Source organism: Mesocricetus auratus, unplaced genomic scaffold (genome assembly GCF_017639785.1).
Source record: "Mesocricetus auratus isolate SY011 unplaced genomic scaffold, BCM_Maur_2.0 Super-Scaffold_100027, whole genome shotgun sequence".
Taxonomy (NCBI): Eukaryota; Metazoa; Chordata; class Mammalia; order Rodentia; family Cricetidae; genus Mesocricetus; species Mesocricetus auratus.
Window position 1 is genome coordinate 7,034,508 of NW_024429208.1, and position 12,461 is coordinate 7,046,968.

The 12,461-nt window shown below is 48.5% G+C and overlaps 1 protein-coding gene across 1 annotated transcript in view; it reads left to right on the top strand.

Moving 5' to 3' along the window:
• Dnah8 (dynein axonemal heavy chain 8) overlaps positions 1-11,840 on the top strand; it is a 225,385-nt gene extending 213,545 nt beyond the window's left edge. The window contains exons 92-93 of the mRNA XM_040732039.1: positions 8,437-8,558; positions 11,417-11,840. Coding sequence (XP_040587973.1) covers positions 8,437-8,558; positions 11,417-11,704 — 410 coding nt within the window. The 3' untranslated portion in view covers positions 11,705-11,840. The remainder of the gene's footprint in view (positions 1-8,436; positions 8,559-11,416) is intronic.
• Positions 11,841-12,461: the final 621 nt, after the last annotated feature.

Below are 12,461 nucleotides of genomic sequence, written 5' to 3' on the forward strand. Positions count from 1 at the left end.
CACAGTTGGAATACAAGTCCCAGGGGTGTAGGTGGGGACTTGAGGGGTCAGATTTTAAGATGAGTAGAGGAAGTGGAGAGAGAGAAAAGCAAGGAATATATCAGAGGACATTTATAAGAAGGAAGGCTTTTCTTTCTCTTTTAATGAGAAACCCATTCAAATGCTGGTGGAGGCAAGGAGGAGAGGGCGCAGAGGGAGGGAGGGAGAGGCAGTCTAAGGATGCCAGCCAGGGGATTTAAAAAGGCAGGGGAGGGGGATGGGTATCAGTGGAGAGACTGTGCAGGGCCACTGGATGGGCACCTGGACACCTCTCCCTTTGTCACAAGAGCAGCAAGGAAGGACTGGCCAGAGATGCTTGCTGGATGGCTGTGTGTCACCTTGACACAAGCTAGAGTCCTCTGAGAGGAGGGAGCCCTCGGCTGAGAAAATGCCCCCATGAGATGCAGCTGTGGACAAGTCTGTCGAGTGTTTTCTTAATTAGTCATTGACGTGGGAGGGTACAGCCCGTTGTGGGTGAGGCCGTAGAAAAGCAGACTGTGCCAGCCAGTAAGCAGCACCCTCCACTGCCTCTGTATCAGCTTAACACCGCCAGGTTCCTGTCCTGATTGAGCTCCTGGCCTGACGCTGTGGAAGTATAATCCAAAAAACCCTTTTCCTCCCCTAGCTACTTTTTGGTCACGGTGTTTCGTCACAGCAATAGAGACCTTAACTGAGACAGATGCTCACAGTGGCGCAGGCTTGGTGCTAAGGGGCAAAGGGAATTTTCTATCCTCCATTTAAAGGCAGAGGCAAGATTTTGATGGGGGCAAGAATTTCAGGAAAGTGACAGAAGATGGGGGAAGAAGGCTGGCAGAGACAGAAAAGGACATCGGGGGACTTTGAAGCCCACTGAAATTCTACACGGCAGCTGTGTGGTACTGGCTGGTATTCTCCATCAGTCAGGTACTGCTGTAGGAAGAGGGTCTCTGGGTTCACCTGTGACTGGGGCTTGGCCTGGCATGCAATGAAAAGGAAGGATCTAATGAGGCAGAGAAAAAAAGGGGTGGAGTTGATTAGCTACAGATGTTGCAGTCAGGGCAAGCAAGATGACTCAGGGGCACCCAGAAGGCACTTGCCCCCAGGCCTGTTGACCTGAGTTTGTTCCCTGGAACCTACATGGTGGAAGGAGAGAACGGATTTCCACATATTGTCCTCTGACCTTCACACATGCACCACAGCACACACTTGGTCACCCCTGCCCTCCTCCTGCACATACAAAATAAAATTAATAAATACAGAAATGATGAGGTCAAGAGCAGAGAGGCCAGACTGTTGGAGGGACACTGAAGAGGGACAGAGGGAGTGAGACGATGCCTCAGTAAAGGGCTTGATATGCAAGCGTAAGGACCCCAGTTCAGATCCCCAGCACCCACAAAGAAAGCTGAGTGCCTTGGCGCAGGCCTGTAATCCCATCACTCAGGGTACAGGGACAAGGAAGATCCACTGGGGCTTGCTGGCCAGCTAGTCCAGCTAAATCAGTGGTCCTGGTTCAAGGCATAGAGCCTGTCTCAAAATGTAAGGTGACTTCTGGCCTTTACATACACACATCTCTCTCTCTCTCTCTCTCTCTCTCTCTCTCTCTCGCACACACACACACACACACACACACACACACGTGCACGCACACAGAGCGGATGTTGGTGGGGTACTGAAGTGATTGGGGCAGATGGCAGGAATGATGAAGAGAAAGGGGGTCAGTCACCAGAGCCTGTGGTTGTCAGGGTAGCAGAGCGGTTCTTGTGATGGGTGGAGGAATGACTGGGAAGTGCTTATGTGTCTAGGGTTGATTCCAGTAAAAGCAGAAAGGTGGAGAGAGTATTTTATGTGGAAATGGAACTGTGCCAGAGGCCATAATGGGAAGGTTTGGAGGGAGAGAAGAGTTGGAACCGTGGAGGGATCGAGGAAAAACCATAGTGACACAAGGAGAAGGCTGGCTGTGTTAAACTTCCGCACATCAGCCATTTGGGGCAGAGGGTACCGGCTTTACTGTGTTTGTGGGTTCTGATGGAGCCTGCCATTTAGAGGAGTGTCACAAAGTTCCTGTGTTCTCTAGAGTCCCTACGAAGAGCCAGCTCATCCCACTGACAAGGCTAGTAGATATTTCACTTGTACTCGGAAGTGTTGCCCTTCCCCTTCATCGAACTGGTTCTTAAAACAAATGTGGGTCAGTGACTGGCAAGTGGCCTGTCTTTCGAGAGCATTTGACAGAGTGGCAGCTCTCAGGCCTGCCTTCCACGGCAGAACCACCTGGGACATTTTTAATACATACTAATGTCTGGAACCCAAAACCAATCGTGTCCGAATCTCAGGGGTCAGGACCTCTAGACTCTAGAGTGGAGAGCCTCTATGATCAGTTTTCTTAAGAGCTCCCTTAGTCATTCTAGCGTGACAAGAACCTTGACCTTAGATCCCTCTAGCTGATGTGTGGTCCTGCTGCAGCAACTGCATGATGGAGATGCAGAACACTTGGTCCCACTCCTGACCCACCTGCCAGGGCAGAACCTGGAGTCCCTTCTCCAGATGATTCCTGAATCATTAAAATTCGAAGGAAACTGGATGTGGCTGCATGCACCTGTAATCCAAGCAGGGGGGTGGCAGAGAAGATGGGACTCAGAAACGCAATGGCCAGGCAGTCTAACCAAATTGGTGAGCTCCAGGTTCAACGAATCCTGTCTTAGAAAAATAAGGTAAGGGGGTGATTGAGGAAGACACGTGACTTCAGTCTCTAGTTACACACACACACTCTCTCACACTCATTCACACACATACTCATACTCACACTCACATACACTCTCACATTCACATACACTCTTACACTTACACACACTCATACACACTCTCATACTCACATACACTCTTACACTTACACACTCACACTCATACACACACACACTCCTACGCACACACTGACACACACACACATGCACACGGACACGCACGCCGTTTGAGAAGAAACTCTGCTGTAGCATGTGGATTCCTCCTCCATCAGTTCTGTTTTCACAACTCTGGACCAAGCTGCCCTGGTGTTGAATTTCCAGCTGTTTCAAACACCTGTCCTGCTACATTTGGTCAGTGCTTCTGAAAGGTGCCCAGTGTGTGCTCATTAGCTCGACTGACCAGCCTCATCCTTGTCTAATGATTTCTGTCCTTTTATTTAACTTGCCAATGAACCACATTTGCTTCTCATTTGGGGGAAAAACTGCCTGTCATAACCACACGGCAGGGACATCATTTCTCTTCATCTTTGAAGATGCTGCTGGGAGGTGTGGTAATTGTTTAGACAGGAAGTAACTGTGCAAACCAAGACCCATTACAGAAGGACCAATTCATTTATTGAGGAAAAAAGTGCTACCTGGGAGTCTGGGGAGATGACTTAGTGAGGCATGAGGATCTGAACTCAGATCCCTAGCACCTATATAAAAGTCAGGCATGGTGGGGTACATCTGCAACCCCAGCACCTATATAAAAGTCAGGCACGGTGGCGTAAATCTGCAACTCCAGCACTTGTTGGCAGCCCTTCCAATTGACTTGGGAGCTATGTGTTCAGTGAGAGACCCTGCCTCAAAAACAAACAAGCCAGGCAGCGGCGGCACACACCTTTAATCCCAGCACTTGGGAGGCAGAGACAGGTGAATCTCTGTGAATTCGAGGTCAGCCTGGTCTACAGAGTGAGTTCCAAGACAACCAGGGCTACACAGAGAAACCTTGTCTTGAAAAACAAAGAAAAAACCGATAACAAAATCCAAAAAACAAAAGCCCAAACAAACAAATGAGGTGGAGTGCAATTGAGGAAGATACCTGATGTTGAACTCTGGCCTCCAGGCACAGGGGCTCACACACACTCCTGTCACCTGCCATTGACACAGGACTGTTTTTACAGAAGACCAACCAACTCTCGGTAAAGCTGAGAAGCACAGCTTTCCTGATCAGCTGTTTGTTTGTCTTTTCTAAGACCTTGTGGGGAAGACCACTTAAAACACGCCACGGCTCTCTCTAAGCTAGCTGATTGCTCAAGTCAGGGGCAGAAAGCCGTTTGCTTCAGGATTAGCTGGCTCCCGTCAGGGGAATTAACACATGAAAAGTGTTGCTTCAGACCTGCCTTTCCACAGTGTGATCCTAGATTAATAGTGAGTTTCTTAAAATAATGAACTTGACAAGTGTTTTAAGAATTCATTATGCTTTATAAAATTTGAAGGAAGGACTGTTTAAGCACCTCACCGAGACCACAGAGAACTGCAGTGTTTAGTCAGAGTCACCCATTTTTCATGTGGGTGGCTATACTTCATGAAGAATAAAAGATTATTGCTGCTGAGGTCTCACTCTGACTGGCTTTTCGTTTCTTCTTTCAAGATTGGGAACATTTGAATCACTTTTGGAATGATTATAACTAAATTCATGCCAAAACAAAAGTGTTTGATTTCTAAGCTTTTGTGAAGAAAGCTGTACCAATAGTCCTTTAAGAGCTTATGCAAGTTGCAGAAAGAGCAGATTATAGTTTCATTAGGTTTGACATCAGTCTCCAAGAGAGACAGCCATTCGTTTCTTAAAACCCAACAATTAATGTTTCGGAGGGCTCAATACGTTTATACTGTGACAAGATCGTGCCCTTCATAGGAAGCCAATGTGAAATGATGAAGCCTGAAGAAGCTGCCGGCCATGCAGCTCAGTTGGTGGAGTGCTTGTTAACACGTGCAGAGTCCTGGGTTGGATTCCCAGTACCACAGAAAATGAGTGGTTTTGGAGGAGGAGGAGGAGGAGGAGGAGGAGGAGGAGGAGGAGGAGGAGGAGGAGGAGGAGGAGGAGGAGGAGGAGGAGGAAACAGCAGAAGAATTAGATGCTCAAGGAAGGTCACTCTTGGCTACAGATGGTGTTTAAAGCTAGCTAGATAATGAGACTCCATCTCAAATAAATGGGTGGAAAGGTACATGATAGATGGATTTGGAAATGCATGTCTCCTTTCCTGTTCATGCTCTCTGAGTAGGAATGGCTCACAAGCCATCCCTTACCCTTGTTCTAGGTCTGCGTGTGTTTGCTCAACACTGCCTTCCTTGGTTTCTGGACAGGCGTGTGTCCTGGATCCCACCTGCTGGCTTGCTAAGAACAGGATGCTTACTGTTGGAGTCTGGACAGTGTAACGCATGCTCTCCAGTAGGACCAGACAGGAAACAGTGTTCCTTAACAGCACCGGAATTTTGCAGGACTCCCTGATAATGACTAAAATCTTAGAAGCAGAAAGAAGATACTTAAACCACACACAGCCAGGTTCCCTTTTCTTCAGACACTCTGGCATGACCCTGAGGGCCATATGGATGAGGTCAATTTACAGTTTAGTTATGACTTAAGATGTTATAGAAAAAAATATCAATTACTCAACCAGTGTAGAGAGGAGGTTAAGACTAGGATTAGTGACTTGGACATTATGACCTCGTAGCTTCATAATATCAGAGGTGAATTTTAAAATATCATAAGCTAAGGTCAATTTAATTCCAGACATTCAAGTTGGATATGCAGTGTCTAATAGACATGTGGATGAACACTGTGTTGAGTTATGAAAATGACATTTTGAGCATGAGAGATGGCTCAGCAGTTAAAAGCACTGACTGCTCTTACAGAGGACTTGAATTCAACTCCTAACAAGTACATGTCTGCTCACAACCATCTGTAATTACAGTTCCAGGGAATCTGATGCAATATTATGGCCTCCGTGGGTACCAGGCCACAAGAATAGTACATGCAAGCAAAACACTCATACAAATAAATAAATACAGAAAGATGACGTTTTCATGGACTGATTAGAAGGATGAGTTGAGTTTTTTATTTTACACATACACAAACACACACACACTCACACACACACACATACACACACACCACTGACCTACAAACATATGGAATGTGTTACTGATGTGTGGGATTTTCCCAGTGTTCCAAAATGAAAGCGAGGAGCTGGGGAGGTGAATGGCTCAATGGTTAAGAGCACTGGCTTCTCTTCCAGAGGACCCAGGTTTGCTTCCCAGCACCTACATGGTGGCTCACAACTATCTATAACTCCAGTTCCAGGGGATTTGATGCCCTCTTCTGGCCTCCATGGGCACTGCATGCACACACCTTGAGCAGACTTACAGGCAGGCAAATACTCATAAAAAATAAATCTCAAAAAAAAAAAAAGGAAGTGAGCATGATCGCTTGGTGATCAGATCACCTTCTGGGACTCTAGGAAGTGGCCAGCTGTTGTTGCCAGCTGAGATTTCACTGCAAGCGTGTTCTTTTCTACTCTGGTTGATGGAGAGGCCCCAGACCCTGTTTTAACGGGTGCTTTGAATGAGTTTTCCTAGCTGCAAATGCAGGCAAGTCATTGGCCTCCTCTAAACGTCCAGTGGCTTTTCCACCTCCCAAGAAGCGATGTGGGGCCGGCGAAATGACTCCTGGGTAAAGTCTCTCACCACCAAGCTTGACAACCTGAGTTAGACCCTGGGACCCACATGGTGGAAAGAGAGAACTGCTCCCTATAGGTTGCTCTCTGACTTCTATATTCGTGCCAAGGCATGCAGGTGCACACATATGCACACGAACGTACATAGATACAGTAAAAATGCATTGTGGGAGAAGCAGTAGGAGCTCTGACCCGAGCAATGACGCTGCTGCCTTTGTGCTGTCTTCATCTGGAACCATCGACTCCTGCCTTAGCCCGGGCTCTGCCCGTGTGTCTTCAAATGGACTGGGTCCTGCCCTGTCTTGCAAGTTCTCATGCCGTATTTGAAGGTTTGCAATCGGGCTGGAGAGGCGAAGGCTCGGCAGTTGAGAGTGTGCACTGGTCCCCAGCACCCATGGCAGCCAGCCAGCTCACAGCCACCTGCCTGCCATCCAGCTCCACTGCGATCTGATGTCTCTTCCCTTCCCTCCCCACCCCCATGGCAGGCTTACCCACAATTAGAAACAGCAAGGATAAATATTGAAAGGGGAGTTGCAGTTAGCGCCCACATTGCAGTTAGGACTTCCTAAACGTTTCTCACACCTTTGACTGTGATATGCTAACGCCCTGCCTCCCTCTAGGGCAATGGCTCGTCACCCATGGGTCTCGACTTCCTTGGGGGGGTCAAATGACTCTCACAGGGGTCACCTAAGACCATTGGAAAACACAGATGTTTACCTAACTACAGTCGGGAAGTAGCAATGAAAATAACGTTATGGTTGGGGGTCGCCGCAGCATGAGGGACCCTATAAAGGGTAGGGTCGCAGCTCTAGGCAGGGTGAGAACTGCTCATCTAGAAGCAGACTCTCTGAGGCTTGAATGCAGGGCCCATGGGTGGCCTCTTCCACTTTGTGCCGCCGTGAACTGTGCCTGGCACTCTGTGGCCGCTCTCAGGAGAATGGACAAGTGAAAGAATGGGTATCCCTCTCCACGCAGTGGAGTCCCTCTGTACAGCCAGGCTGGGTGTGGTTCTTCCTTCCCATGTCCCGGGAGCTTAACCCCTTACAACCTCTGCTCCATGGTTCTCGCTCCAGGGATGGGAGGTAGGGACAGAGATGGTCTAAACACACTGTATTCATGCATAAGGTTACCAAGAATTAGCAATTAAAAAAAAAGATTACTGTGGGTGAATACATTTCCTATTTTCAACGGTCTTAACGATGTTGGCACCATTTGCACAGGTAGACCACGGGCAGCTGGCTTTCCAGCTGGCTTTAAAATTCTGGATATTTTGTTTTTTTCTGACATCAAATGCCACTCTCCAGAAAAGACTTCTCTTATTGAAATGAATGGCATGATTCCCAAATATTAAGTTTAGAGAAAGGCCACAAGATACGGAGCCACCCATTATCTTAAAATAACTGTATTATGCGCATGAAAAGATGTAGCTTTCCCTTTCCGGTGTGATTGCTCTGCTTGATCAAATTGAAAGTCAGGTTTCTATTATGGTGTTTATGCCTTATTTCCTTAGACTAAATGAAATTGTCCCATTATGGCAAATAGAAGCTTCATAATGGTTTGATTCAGGTTTAATTGGAAGGCTGTTTCTCAGAATACTTTACCATTCCGGTCACACGTTGGATATTGTGTTTTCCAGTAGAGACCATGAGCTGGGACTGGGCTGAAACCCTTAAAAAGACTTGCAGTCCCAGGTCCCTCTCTCTTCACTGTCCCCATGGAAACAAAACCCCTAGAAGAAATGCCCCTTGCCCTGTGGTTCTGCTCTCAGCTCCTCCGTTAGACACTGTCAAGCCACCCTTAGTGTCAATGTACTCTGTGTTTCTGAAGTGGACTTCACCAAGAGTCTTCTCTCTCTCTCTCTCTCTCTCTCTCTCTCTCTCTCTCTCTCTCTCTCTCTCTCTCTCTCTCTCTCTCTCTCTCTCTCTCTCTCTCTCTCTCTCTCTCTCTCTCTCCTCTCTCTCTAGGCTTCCTCACAGCAATGAGGCAAGAAGTGACTCGAGCTCACAAAGGCTGGGCGTTGGACACGGTGACCATCCACAATGAAGTCCTGCGGCAGACCAAAGAAGAGATCACCTCACCCCCTGTGGTAGGCACTGTGGGGAGCTGAGCTTGGAAATCCGAGTTCAGGTCAAAACCGTTGCTGCGGGTGTGAGAGGCCGAATGTTGCCTAGTTTGCAAGGCCCTGGGTCAATTCCCTGTACCACAAAAGCAAACACAAAAGTAAAACCCGACCTTGGCTTCGTCAGTGAAGCCTATCTGCTTTTCAGGGAGTTTTTTCTCAGTTGTAACCAGACAGCCTCAAGGCCAGTGCCTCCCCCATCTGCTGAGTGGGAGGTTAATGACAAGAGCTAGTAAGCCCAGAGACTTTCCTGGTGACCTTTCTTTATTAACGCAAGTTATGTACACATTCGCTTGGAAGGATTCCCATGTGTCTTCAGCTCCTGCGCTGGGCTCACGGGGTCCCCTGGATCAGCTGAGGGCCACGGAGTCCACTGGACCAGCTGTATTGTCCCTCAGTGTGTTTGGGGGACTCTTGGGTGCAGAGCATAGCCATGCTGTGGAGAAAGCAGGCCCTCTGAGCCGCTGTTTTGACACGGATGCTAGGCAACTTCTTCCATGATTTTGCTCCTACGTCTGAAAAAAATATGTGACTCTGCAGGAAGTCACACGGCTGCAAGCACCATCACATAAGCTGGTGGCGGATCTGACATGGCAACTCAATAAATCTTAGTTCTTCTTTCTTCTTCTTTGATGGCCATGGGACAAGAGCAGATGATTCTCCTCAGCTCCCATGCAAGTTTTATGCCCAAGTTTGTAGTGGGAGATCTTCCTTCCAGTTTTCAGAAGGTTCTTTATACCTCTCCACGTCCTCATTCCACACACCCTTCCCCCTCTAGTACATACTCCAAGGTTCTTGCATCTTCTGTCTATGATTGCACCTCCCCCCCCCCCCCCGCTCCCAACCCACCCACCTCCAACCCCCCTCCCCTCGCACATGTCACCTCTATGTATTTGTCGTACTGCTTAGCTTCCTGGTACCTTGATCCATATTTGTTGCCTAAAATACCACAAGACTGGGTTACTAAAATCTTAGAATGTTTTCCCCTCACAGTCAGGAAACCACGGTAGCTCAGTTGGGAGAGCGCTGGCTTAGCAGCATGGAGCCCTAGTTGGGCGCCCAGCACCACATAGGCTGGGTGTTGTGGTGCGCACCTGTAATCCCAACACTCGGGAGACAGAGCAGGAAGATCAGGAGTTTAAGGCCAGCTTGGGCTACATGAGACCCTGTCTCAAAACAGAACAAAACAAACCAGCTATTGGCTGTGTTGGTTTCTTCCAGAAGGAAGCTGTGAGAGACAAGCCTACTCCATGACTCTGTCCTGGCTGCTGATACCCACTGGCAGCCCTTGGAAAGCTTGGTTGGTTTTTGGATGTCTCATTCCAGTGCCTAACACCACTGTCAGAAGCCTTGTTCCCCATGTGCCTTTCTGTGTGGCCTACCCCTACACGTGTGCACGCACCATAATGGATCTAGGGCCTTTCTAGACCCAGAGCATTTATATCTACAAAGTCAAATGGTGCATCTTAGGCTCTGGGCTGATGTAAATTTGGGGCGACACTATTCCACCTGCCACGTCTTTGCACTATGACTCTTGAGGTCCCTAAATTGCGAGGGCGATAGGAAAAGGACACAGTTGGCTGTGTGATGGTTCCTGGTGGTCACTTGGTTGGTGTAAACAGTAGTCAACCTCTAAGCTCATGGTGGGAACTCCTGTCTCTGGATTCTCTAGGACTGCCTACGGTCTCACTGTCAAACCACATGCTTCAGCGTGTGGTTCAGAAACCGTGGTCCTCATGCAGGTAGCCCACGTGAAAGAGTCCCAGAAACTCTCTGCGGCTAATCTCTCTGTCCTTTACCATGATCTACATTTACTTCCCCCGGCCCCATCTTCATTAGAAACAGAAAAAATGGCTACCATCTTCTACATAAATATACTTTATGAGCTTGCATGATTCTCTCTGACCCTCTCTCGTTTTAATGAATACATGTTCTGTGGCTCCCCGGTGCCTGCAAGGTAGAGTTCAGGCACTTCAGCTCAGCAGATTTGTCTTCCATGGTCAAGTGGTAACTCATTTTATTACCTTTGAACCCTTTGCCAAGAAGTAAAATATCTTCTCTGCCCATCCTGTCTGTCTTTGTGGAGTTGCCTCAGCCTCTTCCTCCCCGGTTCCATACGCTGCCCCATCCCTTCAGGGAGCTCTTCAGGACTCTCCCCTCTGCAGTCTGCTCTGAAGGCGAAAGCCCACATGACTTTCGGTCCAAAGTCACTGCTCTTATCCTCAGAACCCTTCACCAGGCAATTCCATTAACAAATTTCAAGCTTTTACCTGTACTCAAGGGTCTCAGCTTCCTTGATTTAAAGGTGAGGCCCAGGAAGGCAAGCCCATTTGTAGGAAAGAAGGGATGTAGGGAGGATGGTTTGGTCACACACTGTGGAGTGGCCAAGTCCTCAGTGCTCATGCCCACTTTGCTGTACCACTCCAGGCCTCTGGGGGCGCTCTGGTCTTATTTCATCTTGTGGAGCCTCGGGTTGGCTTGGTCATCTCGGCTGAAAGCCCCATTGGCAACAGCTCTAAGTTGCACCAGCACAAACTGGACTTACAGCTACCTGCAGAGGTGGCCCGGTCTCCCTGTTGCCCAGGTTGGCCACCCCACATTCCAATAACTCGTAGCAGGGCATTTCCACCATGCAGCTAGACTCACTGTGTGCCCCAGGGGAAGACGTGTCCTAGTATTTCATGAATGCCATTTTCCCCGTGGTGTTTTCTTATCTGCTAGTGCTCTAAGACAGGTGTGTGTTTTCTTTCTGAACTGGCAGTCCTGATCACATAACGGATGCCTGGCTTTCGGCACCTCCCCGTCTCTGCCCCTTGATCTTTCAGGAAGGCGTCTTTATTTACGGGCTGTACATGGACGGGGCGTCCTGGGACAGGAGGAACGGGAAGCTCACAGAGTCCACCCCGAAGGTTCTCTTCATGCAGCTCCCTGTTCTGCACATCTTTGCCATCAACTCCACGGCACCCAAGGACCCGAAGCTGTACGTGTGTCCTATCTACAAGAAGCCCCGGCGAACCGACCTCACCTTCATCACGGTGGTGTACCTGCGCACTGTGCTGTCCCCGGATCACTGGATCCTGAGGGGAGTGGCCCTCCTGTGTGACATCAAGTAAGTTCGTTTCTGCCTGCCATGGGCACCAGAAGAGCCACATGGGAGCCCTGCCCTTGAGAGACTCAGATGTGTGTGTCCCCCCTTCCGGGCGGGTCCCTCATTACTCTCCCTCAATTAAACCGTTGACGCTTTTCCTATCGCTTGTCCGTCTCTTCCTCTCACGTCACTGTTCAAAGAACCGTTCCGAACCCCTGCTTCTGATCCCAAGAACTCACGGTATGCAATAATTACTTCTTGAGAGATAAACCCAGGTCTTCATGTTAGCATGCTTTTAGAAGACTTGGCATTTGAGAAGTTGAAAACGGGGTGTTGATAGGATCCACCCTAAAAGGACCACAGCAGATAGAACTTTTTCCGCCAATGAAAACCACTCCTGGGCTGGCAAGATGGCTCAGTGGGGAAAGGCACTTGTCACCAAACTTAACATGAGTTGGAGTCTGGGATCCACAGGGTAGAAGGGAAAAAAACAACTCTCCCAAGGTGTACTCTGATCCGCACATAAGCACTGTGGGGCATGCGCACGCTCTTGTGAGTACATGCTCATGCACATGTGTGTGTTCACGCGTGCACACACACAAATGTAATTAAAATATACAAAATAAATATATCAAATAAATAAAATTTAAAAAAGAAAATCCCTCCCAATAAATAATCCTCCCATGTCTAGGTTTGTTCTAATATTACACTTTTGAGTTTTGGTGTGTGTGTGTGCACATGTGTGCATATGAGTGTGCGCATATGTGCTGTTGGAGGCTGTG